Source organism: Ranitomeya variabilis, chromosome 6 (genome assembly GCF_051348905.1).
Source record: "Ranitomeya variabilis isolate aRanVar5 chromosome 6, aRanVar5.hap1, whole genome shotgun sequence".
Taxonomy (NCBI): domain Eukaryota; kingdom Metazoa; phylum Chordata; class Amphibia; order Anura; family Dendrobatidae; genus Ranitomeya; species Ranitomeya variabilis.
Genome location: NC_135237.1, coordinates 440,204,080 through 440,219,048, shown reverse-complemented (window position 1 = coordinate 440,219,048; position 14,969 = coordinate 440,204,080). Strand labels below are relative to the sequence as shown.

Genomic DNA, 14,969 nt, shown 5'->3' with positions numbered 1-14,969 from the left:
CTGTGGTCCCAGCTCTCATCAGGTCATTGCCTAGGTCCTTCCATGTAGTTCTGGGCTGATTCTTTAACTTTCTCAGAATCACCCTTACCCCTTGAGGCAAGATCATACATCGAGCCTCAGATCAAGGGAGATTGAATTCATCTTGTATTTCTTCTATTTTCTAAATACTTGCGCCAACAGTTGTTGTCTTCTCACCAAGCCTTGTTCAGGTCTACAATTTTGTCCCTGGTGTCCTTAGGCAGCTCTTTGGTCTTGGCCATGTTGGAGAGGTTGAAGTTTAAATGATTGAGTGGGTGGACAGGTGTCTTTTTTCACAGGTAACGAGTTCAAATAGGTGCAATTATTACAGGTAATGAGTGCAGAGTAGGAGGGCTTCCTAAAATAAAAACCAAAGATGTCTGTAAGAGCAAGAATTCTTGTTGGTTGGAAGGTAATAGAATACTTTTTTAATGAAATAAAATGTAGTGTAATTATTTAAAAATCATACAATGTGATTTTCTGTTTTTATTTTTAGAGTCTGTCTCTCACAGTTAAATGCACTTACGTTAAAGGGAACCTGTCACCCCCCCCCCCCCCAGTCGTTTCAAACTAAAAGAGCCACCTTGTGCAGCAGTAATGCTGCATTCTGACAAGGTGGCTCTTTTAGTTCTGGGTGCTGTAATTAAAGAAATAATCCGTTTTATAATTTGTCAGAAATACCTTGTCTTCAGTCAAGGAGGCAGGCGTTTCCCCCCTGCTTCAGACGCCACACAGACGTCACTCAAATCTTCTTGGCGCCGCCGGGCGCCGCCTCCTCAGCGCTGTTTTGAAAATAGCCGGCGCCTGCGCTCTTTTTTCCTGCCTGGTGCAGGCGCAGTGAGCGCTGCCCGTCTTTCCTCATATGCAGTCTTGGTGACTGCGCCTGTGCGGCCGCCCTGCTTGTGAATCCCAGCCCCGCAATGTGAATAAATCATAAGTCACTGCGGGGCGGGGATTCACAGGCAGGGCGGCCGCACAGGCGCAGTCAGCTAGACTGCATATGAGGACAAACGGGCAGCAGCGCTCACTGCGCCTGCACCAGGCAGGAAAAAAGAGCGCAGGCGCCGGCTATTTTCAAAACAGCGCCGAGGAGGCGGCGCCCGGCGCCGCCAAGAAGATTTGAGTGACGTCTGTGTGGCGTCTGAAGCAGGGGGAAACACCTGCCTCCTTGACTGAAGACAAGGTATTTCTGACAAATTATAAAACGGATTATTTCTCTAGTTACAGCACCCAGAACTAAAAGAGCCACCTTGTCAGAATGCAGCATTACTGCTGCACAAGGTGGCTCTTTTAGTTTGAAACGACTGGGGGGGGGGGTGTCAGGTTCCCTTTAACAATTACAGACCTCTCTATTCTTTGTAGGTGGGAAAACTTGCAAAATTGGCAGTGTATCCAATACTTATTTTCCCCACTGTACAGTGTATTAGGTGCAAGGAGCATGGACAGATAATGTTGATTGAAGGGTTCAGGTTCCAAAGAATAATGTTGATGAAAGGACAGGAGTAATTTGAATCAGTGTAATAGGCCTGGCTAATCATTTGCTTATAGGGCAAAACTGTAGATATTGGGAATGAAATCTGATTATCCATGTAGCTGCATTCTTTAGAATTGATGCGGCACAAGAAGAGCCTTGAAGACTTGAGTGGGAGGCATGGATTAAGTAGGTTATTGGTCTTCAATCAGTAGCGTAGCTACCAGGGGGGCAGAGGGGGCGGTCGCCCCGGGCCCTGTGCTCTGAGGGGGCCCACCCAGAGCTACGCTACTGTCAGGGCCGGCGTTAGGGGCCCCTGCCTCCGGGCAATGTTTATCTTTAATTTCCCCTGCGTTTGTACTGTGTATGTAGCTAAAGTAACATGCACGGTACAAACACTCACAGGGAGTCAGCAGAGAGAAGAGAAGGCCTCCAATCAGAGTGCAGGGAGTGAGTCATGTGATCGCTCTTCTGCAGTCTGTGGAGGAGAGGGGGAAGGGAGGCCACTCACCCAATCCCGGCTGAGCGCGCTCTGCTCAAAGCTCCTGTGCTGCAGAGAAGTGATCAGCTCCAGCAGCAGCAGCAGCCGGGGGCGCAGGGGGACTCTGCCTCTGACTGACCTGAGCTCACTGCCTACACATGATGTCTGCAGCATCTGACTGGGAGGAGCCTGAGGAGCAGCCCCCAGGACCAGAGGACACTCTCCACACAGCATGAGGAGGATCTTGGCACATGTCATTTGCTATTTGATATGTCTGATCTGTTGCCATGAATACATACATACAGGCACAGTATATAAAGCAATGAAGGTTCTTAAAGGGAACCTGTCACCCCGTTTTTTAAAGATGAGATAAAAATAGCGTTAAATAGGGGCAGAGCTGTGCTTTACATTAGTGTCTTTTTTGTGCCTTTATTACCCACTTATGCTGCTGAAATACCTTTGTAAAGTCGCCGTTTTGGGCTGTCACTCACGCTGGTCTGGTCATATGGGTGTGGTGACATCGCTGTTTCTTCCCCCAGATCTTGCTTATCTGTCCGTTGGTGGCGTAGTGGTGTGCGCATGTCCAGCTGCCGCATCCACTGCGAAGGTGAAGGAAAAGAGCGCGATCTGCGCTGTTCCCCTGGTGACCGGTGGGGGCGGCCATCTTCCTGAGGCTGCACGTGCGCAGATGGAGCGCTCTGCTGCACGGGGCTTCAGGAAAATGGCCGCGGGATGCCGCGCGTGCGCAGATGGAGATCGCGGCGGCCATTTTCCTGAAGCCCCGGGAAGCCGAGCACTCCATCTGCGCATGTGCGGCCAGAGGAAGATGGCCGCCCCCACCGATCACCAGGGGAATAGCGCAGATCGCGCTCTTTTCCTTCACCTGCGCAGTGGATGCGACAGCTGGACATGCGCACACCACTACGCCACCAACGGACAGATAAGCAAGATCTGGGGGAAGAAACAGCGATGTCACCACGCCCATTTGACCAGACCAGCGTGAGTGACAGCCCAAAATGGCGACTTTACAAAGGTATTTCGGCAGCATAGCTGGGGAATAAAGGCACAAAAAAGACACTAATGTAAAGCCCAGCTCTGCCCCTATTTAACGCTATTTTTATCTCATCTTTAAAAAACGGGGTGACAGGTTCCCTTTAAACTTGTATGTCTTGTTTATCCTGCAATCTGGACAGACACTGAACACTGACATGTGATCGATAAGTGTCTTGCACATAATTTATTTACTGCTGATTAGCTTATGAGAAGGAGAATGATTATTTTCTTAAGTTTGCGAGTGGCTGGAATCTTGCAGGACGACTTTTACATGTGGGAGCCTGTCACCATATAAGGTCCGGCCAGCATCTGTACACCCTCACACAGTGTTCTAGAATGCTCTCTATGTCCCCAATCCTCTATGCAAGGCACAAAAAAGAGCTTTTATTATAATCACGGATGGCGCAGTCCGGGCGTCACAGTCTTGATCCGGCGCCGACCCTCTTCCTGTGATCGCTGTCCCTCTTCGTGTGGAAGATGCGTCCTACATCATGCATTCAGTGTCCTCTATCGCACTCCTGTGCAGGTGGACTTCTCTTTGCCCTGCTGAAGTCAGAGCACAGTATTGTAGTGCGCATGCGCCAGCTTTATTTCCAGGTAATCAGCGCCCTTTGGCCTTTCCCAGCGCACATGCACTACAGCACTTGGCTCTGCTTTCAGCAGCCTAGAGAGAAGTGTGCCTGCACAGGAGCGCGATGGGTGACACTGTGTGGATGACGTAGGATGTGTCATCCAGATGAAGCAGTAATGGAGGATGGCGATCTTAAGTCAAGACCAGCTATGCCTTGGTGAGAGCCATTGGTGAGTATAATGAGAGATCATTTTTATGCCTCGCGGAGGGGATTGGGGACACATTTACAGCCTTCCTTATAGAGGCTGCCTATGGGAGCTGCATTATACTATATAGTCTTCCTATGTGAAGGGCATTACACTATAGGGTCTGCCTATGGGGAGTGCATGATACTATATGGAGGCCTATGGGGAATGTATTATACCATATTGAGGACTATCTGGTGTATTATGCTATATGGAGGCTATCTAGAGGGCCATCATTCAGTGTGGAGATTACAGCGACGGGGCCATCATACAGTGTGGGAGCCAGTTTGGGGGATATTAACAGGTCAGTATATACAGTGAGGGGGCATCATACTGTGTATAGGGGAACTGTACAGTGGGGGAGACTCGGGACTTTATTAAATGTAAAGTGGGCACTTATTCTTACAGGGGAACTCAGGTTACTGTGACTATCAAAGGGTCACACACAGAGGGTATTATTACTTTCTAGGGGACAAAATGTGGGCACTGTTTTCTAGGGCACTTGCACCTGGCATTACTATATTATAGAGGGGTGCTTTAGAATTTAGAGGGCACAGAGAACCACACAGCAGGTGCAGTAATAGGGACACATACGGCAGCAGCGGCTCAGTATTGGGGTATCAGGGTCAGTAATAGGGACACGTACGGCAGCAGTGGCTCAGTATTCGGGTATCAGGTGCAGTAATAGGGACACATACGGCAGAGGCTCAGTATTGGGGTATCAGGTGCAGTAATAGGGACACGTACGGCAGCAGTGGCTCAGTATTCGGGTATCAGGTGCAGTAATAGGGACACATACGGCAGGAGCGGCTCAGTATTGGGGTATCAGGTGCAGTAATAGGGTCACATACGGCAGCAGTGGCTCAGTATTGGGGTATCAGGGGCAGTAATAGGGACACATATGGCAGCAGTGGCTCAGTATTGGGGTATCAGGTGCAGTAGTAGGGACACATACAGCAGCAGTGGCTCAGTATTAGGGTATCAGGTGCAAGTAATAGGGACACATACGGCAGCAGCGGCTCAGTATTGGGGTATCAGGGGCAGTAATAGGGACACATACGGCAGCAGCGGCTCAGTATTGGGGTATCAGCAGGATGAGGAGGTTGTGCAGGTTGGGAATAGATGGTGATGGGACTGGAATGTGAGAAGTGAAACGTGTCTTTGTTGTATTCTCTGCAGATGAGTTGTAGCTGGAAGAAGTTGTCATGTCGGTCTGGGCCAGATGGAAAAGACGGGAAAAATGAACGATTCCATCAGAAAGAACGTCAGCGGTAATTCATTATCTGTAACTGTGCAGTGATCTGTTATATGTTCTGTAGGACTGGTATCTACCACTGACCATATGGCGGTAATATCAGTGTTGGTCTTTATATAGAGATTATCTTCAGTAACAGCGCGGTCATCTGCTGAGGTTCTCCTCCACTATTAGGGCGCATCACTGAATTGTAATGAAGGTTACCTGGTTAGGGGCCCACTCAGAAGCTTCGCCCCCCCCTGGACCAAAACCCTAGCTACGCCTCTGTCTTCAATCATTGGTATAATGTAGACCAGAGGTGTCAAACTGCATTCCTCGAGGGCCGCCAACAGGTCATGTTTTCAGGATTTTCTTAGCATTCCACAAGGTGCTGGAATCATTCTGTGCAGGTGATTAATTTATCACCTGTGCAATACAAGGAAATCCTGAAAACATGACCTGTTGGCGGCCCTCGAGGAATGCAGTTTGACACCTCTGATGTAGACCATGGGTAGATTTGTACAGAGATGAGGGCACTGAGCCCCAATGTTGGCGGCTGGCGGCTGTTATAGTAATCAAAACAAGAATAAAGAAAAGCAAAAATAAACGTTTTGTCTGTTTTCACAGTAAGCATAAGATATAGTACAATGATAAGCAGAGCAGGAGGGGACAGGGACATGAGAGACCCCTATGCTAGAACAATATATGGACCTTTGAAGCTCAATAGTTCATGATAATGCACAATTCTACCTACTGTGGAAGTAGCCCGCCTTCCCTCTTGGACCTCTGTATGGCTGCACATCTAGCACCAATGATACTGTATATCCATGCCTGAACCTGACATCTACTGAGGGCCTAAAAGAACCTGTTGGCTTACCTTAGGGTTCACCATGTTCCACTGAGGTGTGCGACACTAGTCACTTCTCACGGCCAAGCCATGAGTCAGAATGGTCAAGGAGTCCAAAGTCAGAAGCCAGGAGGGTAAGTCATAAACAGAAGGAAGAGACAAAAGTGTACTTAGGTAACGTTCCGAGGTCAGAATACCAAGAGGATAACGGTTCAGAGCAGAAGGCGTTAAACAGACGGATGGTCAGAATGAAGTCCAAGGTCAGGCAACAACAGATCAAGCATATAGAGCTCAAGGTACAGGAGCACAATCCTCACAAGCTGAATATACGTTTGGCAAAAGTCTGGGAGAAGCTGCTCAGTTAAGTAGCATGGCCATCACCTTGAATAATGAACCTTGGAGACAAGTGACACTTCCCAGTCTCAGATTGGATAGTCAAGCTGTCATTCAACACACTGACAGTTTAGTATGCCCCTGTTCCAGATTGGATGGCCAAGCTGTCAATCAAAGTACTGACAGCTTCAGCACACCCCAATACCTGATTGGACGGCCCAGCTCTCAGTAACTGCATCCCAGAAACTCTGAGGGGTGGAACCGTGACAGGTGCCTGAAATTTTGTCAGGACTATATATAGAAATTAATAACACAGTCATTAGAAAAAGTTAAGAAGATGATCAATACACATCTATTTATATAATTGCCTTGTAATGTTTTCATTTCCTGTTCTGTCCAGATGTCACCATATCCCAGAATTCCAAGCGGAGGAAGTTCACCGACTGCCATATTGGGATTCCCAAGTGATGGGCGTCTCAATATGGAAACTGCTGCTGGTACCAACCTATTGTGCAGTACCACCAGCGGAACACCGTTGCAACTCACACACTCAAACACTCTCTTGTGCGGTACCACCAGCAATACATCGTCGCGAACATGCCACCACCGGGATCAGCCGAATGATTCACTGACTGCCGCCATCTTTGTACAGGAGGAGCGCATGCTCAGTTTTAATGTGACCGCCACTATCTGTCTGCACAAAGATGGCGGTGGTCTGGTTTACTGCGCCTGCACGAATTACATGCAGGTGCAGTGAATCATTCGCCTGATCCCAACGGCAGATGCGCGAGGTGTCTACAGGCAGAGGAAGCCGGTCACATTAAAGGGGTTTTCCCACAAATGAAAGTTCATTTAAAAATTGTCTGTGACTGACCATGTATGGAGCATACCACATATCCTGGGCAGGGGAGGAAGCAAAAGATAATAATGACAGTACATCTGGGGATCACAGAGGATTCATTTGGTGAGGTAAAATATTTCCCTGTTTTTAAAAAATATTTTACCTCACAAAATGTATCCTCTGCGATCTCCTGCTGTAATGTCAGTATTGTCTTTTGCTTCCTCCCCTGCCCAGGAGCTGTGATATGTTCGGTACACGGTCAGACACAGACAATTTTTAAAATTAACTTTTGTTCGTGGGAAAACTCCTTTAAAAAGCAAATAACAATGCCATCATGGCTCCTCATTAAAAGTACGCTAATGACAATGAAAGGAAAGCAGCAAAGGCACAACGTCAAAGACAACACAGGGTAAATGAGACTCTTGAAGAGCAACAGCATCGCTGGGACAAAAACCATGCATATAAGTGTAGGCGTCAAGCACATGAGTCCCCTGATGCAAAAGTCATTAGATTATCGCAGGATGCCATTAGGTAACAACAGCGCCGCATACCTGCCCCAATCGTGACATTACCGCCCTCCCGAAGCTATAGCATCGGGCCTCCATCTAGTAGAATATAATAGAATTAAGAACCTTAGATGATAGTGCTCACAGACAGGTGGTCTTTTAAAAAGTAGTAGTATTCTAGAATTTGGGTTTCTAATATAAGTTATATTTTGAATACTATTTACAGTGCTGCGAAAAGTAATTGCCCCTCACAGGATTTATTTTACTTTGTCAGAGTTTGACCCCTTTCACACATCAGTTTTTTGCCACCAGTCACAATCCGTTGGCTCGACAGATCCATCGCAGATTGTGAAAAACTGATGCGACGGATCCGTTTTTTGGATGGATCCAACTAGCGGATCTGGCTAATTGGATGGGGGCATGCTCAGTTAAAAAAAATGGAATCCGTTGCCTGATTCCATCATTTGACGGATCTGGCACCATAGGCTTCCATTCTAGCAAACGACGGACGGTGAGGGATCCGTTGCTGTCCGTTTTTTCAACGTACACAAAAAAACGTTACTTTGTCCATTGCCTCCGGCCGCCGGACAAACAATTTTCAATGGATCCGGCGAACAACGGATGAAACGTGAGGCCATCCAACGCAATCTAATACAAGTCTATGAGAAAAAAAAGGATCCAACGGCATCAGTCACAGGATCCGTTTTTTTTTTCAAAATTCGATGGATTGCAACTGATGGCAAAAAACTGATGTGTGAAAGGGGCCTTAAATGTTTCAAATAATCCAACTAATTTTAATGTAAGATAAAGAAAATATGAGTATCCACAAAATGCGCTATCTATCATCTGTCTTGGCTCCAGGACCAGGCATTGCTTCTTTCTCCTGGGGCTAGCTGCCTCTGTGCCAGCTTACTGTGGTAACCCAGCAAATACCTCTGTCATCATTAACCAAAGCATTTTGTTACTCGAGTATTCAAATAACAATTATAATAATAATAATTTTATTTCTATAGCACCAACATATTCCGCAGCACTTTACATTTTAGAGGGGACTTGTATAAACAATGAAATACATAACAGAATAACAATAATCACATAAATCAACAGATTCCAAGAGGAGTGAGGGCTTTGCTCATAAGCTTACAATCTATGAGGAAATAGGGGAGACAAGAAAGGTGGATGGTAACAATTGCTTGTAATGTACGGTCCAACCATCAATATAATATATAGCGTGTGCACATAATGCTGCATGAAACGCTCACAACCCAGTATGTGTCTGGCAAAGAGGGATATTAAGTGCATGTAGTGTTGAACAGATGATATGAGGGTCTTGGTGTTGAAGAAAGTTTTAGGAGGGCAAAACCGGGATAGTTAGATAAGTACGTTGAGGTGAAAGGCCAGTCTAAAGAAATGTGTTTTTAGGGCACATATAAAACTGTGGGAATTGGGGATTAATCAAAGTGTTCTAGGTAATGCATTCTAAAGAATTGGCGCAGCTCGCAAGAAGTCTTGGAGATGGGAATGGGAGGTTCGGATTATTGAGGATGTTAAACTTACTTCATTAGCAGAACAGAGAGCACAGGAAGGGTGGTACACTGAGACAAGGAGATGTAGGGTGGTGCTGAAGCATGGAGGGCTTTGTGTGAGAGAGTGATGAGTTTATACTGAACTTTATATTGGATGGGCAACCAGTGGAACGACTGACACTGGGTAGAGGCATTGGTGGAGCGGTTGGCGAGGAATATGATTCTGGCTGCTGCATTCAGGACGGATTGGAGAGGGGAGAGTTTAGTAAGAGGGAGACCGATTATTAGAGAGTTGCAATAGTCCAGACTAGAATTAATAAGAGCAACAGTTAGTGTTTTTGCAGAGTCAAAGGTAAGAAAAAGTCAAATTCTAGAAAGGTTTTTGAGGTGTAGATGACATGAGCAAGTGAGTGATCGGATGTGTGGAGTGAAGGAAAGATATGAATCAAGTATGACACCAGGACAGCGGGCATGTTGCTGTGGAGTAATGGTAAAACCACACACAAAGATGGCATAGGTAGGTTAGTGGAGGGAGGAAACACAAGGAGGTCAGTTTTTCGCAGATTCAATTTCAGATAAAGGCAGGACATAATGTTGCAGACAGCGGAAAGACAATCACTGATGTTTTGTAATAATGCAGGCGTGATGTCAGGAGTAGAGGTGTATAATTGGGTATCCTTGGCATAGAAATGGTACTGAAAATCAAGCCTGAATATTTGTCTAGTAGGGGCAGTATAAAAGGAGAATAGGAGAGGGCCTAGGACTGATCCTTGAGGAGCCCCGACATTAAGAGGAAGAGGAGAGAAGCCAGCAAAAGATACAGTGAAGGAGCGGTCAGAGAGATAGGAGGAGAACCAGGAGAGAACGGTATCCTTGAAGCCGATAGAGCATAAAATAGTAAGGAAGAGCTGGTGATCCATAGTGTCAAATCCTGCAGAGAGATCAAGGGGAATCAGTATGGAGTATTGACCATTAGATTTAGTTGTTAGTAGATCATTAGAGACTTTAGTGAGGGCAGTTTCAGTAGAGTGTAAAGAGTTTAAACTGGATTTTAGAGGGTCAAGAAGAGAGTTATCTAGGAGATAGTGGATTAGATGGGAGTGGACCAAGCATTCAAGGAGTTTGGAGATGAAGGGAAGATTACAGACAGATCTATAATTGGCAGCACAGTTTGAGTCGAGGTATGTTTTTTAAGTAATGGATGTATGCTGGTGTTTAAATGAAGAGGGGAGAGATACCAGATGAGAGAGAGAGGTTGAATATTTTAGCTAGGTGAGTGGTAACAGCCGGGGAAATGGACTGGAGGAGATATGAGGGAATAGGGTCTATTGCAAGTAATAGGGCGAGAAGATGCAAGGAGTCTGATCCATTCTTTTTCCCTGACTAGTTGAAAGACAGTACGATAGATGCAGTGGGGGGTGGAGGACTGTGCAAGACATTAAGGGATTGGGATAAGGTATTGGGATCTCTGTCGGATATGGTCAATTTTTTTTTAATTATTGTCCAGACGGTCAACACTGAGGTTGATGGTCGGGTTCTGTACTTTTGGTTTGAGAAGGGAATGAAAAGTGTCCTTGAGACGTTTAGGATTGTTCGATAGTGTGATAATGAGGGTGTTGAAAGAGGTTTGTTTGGAGAGGTGAAGGGCAGAGTTATTTGTTTTAAGCATAATTTTATAATGGATGAAATCTTAGGCCAAATTGGATTTTCTCCACAGACGTTTGGCGCACCATGAACACCGCTAAAGGAAACGTATTTACAGCATGTGTTAGGGTTGTTGCCATCTGTGCTGAGTTGTTCTATGTGTAGGAGGTGCAGCTTCATCCAGGGCACTCTGCAATGTATCATTATAACGTTTCAGTGTAGAGTCAGAACATGAGGGAGGAGATTGGGGTGAATGATGACTGCAAATTCTTTATAAGTTTCTGCATGTTAATAACACGTATATTTCTAAAAGTGTGGAAAGTGGTGGTGTCCAGAGTGTGGTGACAGCTACTGACAGAGAATGAAAGAATGTTGTGGTCAGAGAGTGGGAAATGGGAGTTAGTAATTTCATGCACTGAGCAGAGTCAGTAGAACATCAGATCCTGCGTATTTCCGTCTCCATGTGTAGGAGAGTTAGTAAGCTATGAAAGGTTGAAAAAGGAGGTTAGAGATAAAAGATGATTGGCAGATGTGGAGAGAGAATTGGGATGTCATGGGATACAAAATGTGGAAGCCCTGTGGCAAAGTGATCCAAGAACGGAAGGGAGTGGCACGAAGGGTGATACACAACCGCCACTCTCAAGGAGAAAGACCTGTAGAGTCTGACAGTGTGGACCTCAAAAGAAGAGATGATAAATGAGGGTACTGGGGTATAACCTGAAAAGTACATTTGGTTGATAGGTGCAAACTAACACCTCCACCTTGTCTGCTTTCAGGTCTAGGGGTATGTGAAAACTGAAGGCCACCATACGAAAGAGCAGCAGTGGCGGTGGTGTCTGACTGCTGAATTCAGTTTTCAGTAACAGCCAGAAAGTTAAGGGAATTGGAAATAAAAAAATCATGGATGTAGGAGAGTTATCACACTCTGAGTGTGAATTCTGGAGGGCACACTTAAACGAGACAGAAAGCATGGAGGGAATATTAATGAGAAATCCTGGGCTGTCTAGCATGTACTGGGAATTTGAGATCTCCCCAGAGTGGCTCAATGATATTGAGGTCAGGAGACTGTGATGGCCACTTCAGGACCTTCACTTTGTTCTACTGAAGCCAATGATAGGTTGACTTGGCCTTGTGTTTTGGATCGTTGTCATGTTGGAACCTCCAAGTACGTCCTATGCACAGCTTCCAGGCTGATGATTGCAAATTTGACTTCAGTACTTGCTCATAACGTGCTGCATTCATCTTTTCTTCAACTGTAACCAAGTTTCCTCTGCCTTTGTAGCTCACACATCCCCAAAACATCAGCAAAACTAATGTTTATGGTTGTGGCCAAAAAGTTCAATTTTAGTCTCATCACTCCAAATTACCTTGTTCCAGAAGTTTTGAGGCTTGTTTCGGTGCTGTTTTGCATATTGTAGGTGGAATACTTTGTGACATTTGTGCAGTAATGACTTTCTTCTGGCGACTCGACCATGCAGCCCATTTTTCTTCAAGTGCCTCCGTATTGACAACATTTTTGTTGGTCCACCTGACCGCGGTTTTGTTTTTACAGGGCTCCTGATTTACCATTTGTTAATCACAGTTCAAATGCTGCTGACTGGCATTATCAATTCCTTGGATATCTTTTTGTATCCCTTTCCTGTTTTATACAGTTCGGTTACCTTTTCCAGCTTTACATGAACACCCGAGCCTTACACTATGGCTGGTCCAAATAACTAAAGCAATTGTTACCATCCACCTCTTGTGTCTCCCCTTTTCCTCATAGATTGTAAGCTTGCGAGCAGCAGGGCCCTCATTCCTCCTGGTATCTGTTTTGAACTGTGATTTCTGTTATGCTGTAATGTCTGTTGTCTGTATAAGTCCCCTCTATAAGTTGTAAAGCGCTGCGGAATATGTTGGCGCTATATAAATAAAATTATTATTATTATTATTATTATTATTATTATTTTCCCATAGATCCGATGACAATTCATTTGCTTTCCCCATGACTCACAATCCAGAAACATCAGTGGCTGGATGAAAGATGCAAGAGTCTGTCTGGATCCCAGAAACTTACTCAGCTTTTATGCACACACACTGATTACAAGCAAACATGTCATAGGTGAGGATGTTACCTTTAGAAGCCGTTCAAACCCATTTGTGTCAACTTCTGTGCATGTTATCAGGCCAAAATCACCAGGGTATGTGAACTTTTGATCAGGGTCATTTGGATGTTTTGGATTGTCATTATGATTTAAAAAGAGAAAACACCGTAGTTTGACAATAAATGGCTTCACCCAACCACTAACCATGAGTGGAGAAAAAGTTATGGTGTTATCTTTCATATACTCTGAAAAAAGGCCAAGAAAACAAAAATCCTGCCGGGGTATGTAAACTTTTGATCACAACTGTATGCCAGAATGGGATTAATTTATATCAGGATGGGGGACATATATACAATGATTGGGGACATACATGCCAGTATGGGATTCATTTATATCAGGATGGGGGAACATATATACCAGGAAGAGGCCCAAGATTAAGGACATACGGTACATATCAGGAATGGGTCAAGGATTGGGGACATATATACCAGGATGGGAGACATTAGTACATATGTCTGTATATGATTTAGAATGCTACAAGGGCCCATACATCTGTCCAACCTTTGGAGGGTGAGAGTGGGGGACCAGGTTCAAATTTTGCATTGGGGCCCATCAGACTCTAGTTACACCACTGATTCTGACAATCTACTGTCCAGACTCTTCTGACTAAATGGTGAATCTGCCAGATGATTGTGTCTTGCACCTAATAGCTGGAATTTTTGCACTGAAGTTAATATATATTTTGCATAAGTGCTCCTTTGGTTTCTTCTCTAATCCAGAGCAGTTACCTTAAAAAAAAATCCCCCAAAAGTAAATATTTTTTTAAAGTGTCCCCAACTAAGTTTTTTTCTTACCCTCAAAGTGTAGTAATGAAAAAGTCACTAGTGTCAATTTGTAGTTTATTAAATCTATTCTACAGGAACATTATTAGATAAGTTCTTTCACAGTGGTCTTTTATGAAGCTTTAAACTGTATATAAAAACATTTTTAAATGTCAGTATTTTTATATCTGTAATATGCATTTCTTTTAGTATCACATTATATATATATGCTTTCTAAAGTTCTATAGAGATGATTAAAAAGGTTGAAAAAATGCACAGACCAGATTGCGTTTTTAAAAGACGCTAGATGAACCCGTACAATACCACAAACTAAAATCCTTGTTATTTGTTATATTTTTACTAGAGATGTTAAATTGTAATCTAGACCTCAAAAAGATAAAGAAAAATATCGTTCCACTAGAAAGCTGTGCATGAAACAAGCTTTAAAAGACAAGTAAAACACTACAATTGTCATTCTAAACGGAGTTGTATTTTTTTTTTACCGAGCACATACAATTAATATATGTTGCCTCATCACAACTCTGCATTATAGAAAACTGGTAGAGAATGATACTCTCCTTTAAATACAGATGATGATAGCTGAACGGGTTTATCAATAGTATGGAATAGTGAAACATTCATAAAACCAAAAACAACATCACCCCATGTTTACTTAGATGAGAAATCATTAAAAATACTTAATGGACTCACCTTTCCAACGACTGATTGTAGTAGAAGCAGAACAAGAGGGACAGTAATAAGGTCCATTGTAGAGCTCTTTCGTATCATTATCTTACAAGGACTATAATACTGGTTAAGCTTTTCCTTTTATATGACTTTTTATAATCTTGTACTTTGTCCTAGCATCTGACTTAGCAGTTACAGTTTATCAAATGTTGAAGATCCTTGGACCTCAACATGCAATATACTTCCTATACGGGTAATCTGTACTGCTAGTTATCAAAACTCTGTTAGTAAACCTAATTTTAGGGGCAATAAATGAAAATTGTTTTGGTTTGCAGTATGAACATAATGTAGGGTAATGGAGTGTAATGTGAGATTTTGCATCCATCAAAAGGATTCACAAGTCAGGGGGTAGACATAGAGATATCACAGGTTAAGGCTCTGTTCACATCTGTGTTGGGGCTTCTGTTCAGAACCTCTATAGCAGATGGCCAAAAACACTGGATGATGAACATCAAGTGGACCTCATTATAGTCAATGGTGTCTGTTGGGTACCACTGAAATCCAATATATCTGGAATTCAGGATGATGTAATCAGCTGACAAATGAA

The 14,969-nt window shown here is 44.2% G+C and overlaps 1 protein-coding gene across 1 annotated transcript in view; it reads right to left on the bottom strand.

Moving 5' to 3' along the window:
- MEP1B (meprin A subunit beta) overlaps positions 1-14,519 on the bottom strand; it is an 85,049-nt gene extending 70,530 nt beyond the window's left edge. Inside the window, exon 1 of the mRNA XM_077270411.1 lies at positions 14,387-14,519. Coding sequence (XP_077126526.1) covers positions 14,387-14,464 — 78 coding nt within the window. The 5' untranslated portion in view covers positions 14,465-14,519. The remainder of the gene's footprint in view (positions 1-14,386) is intronic.
- Positions 14,520-14,969: the final 450 nt, after the last annotated feature.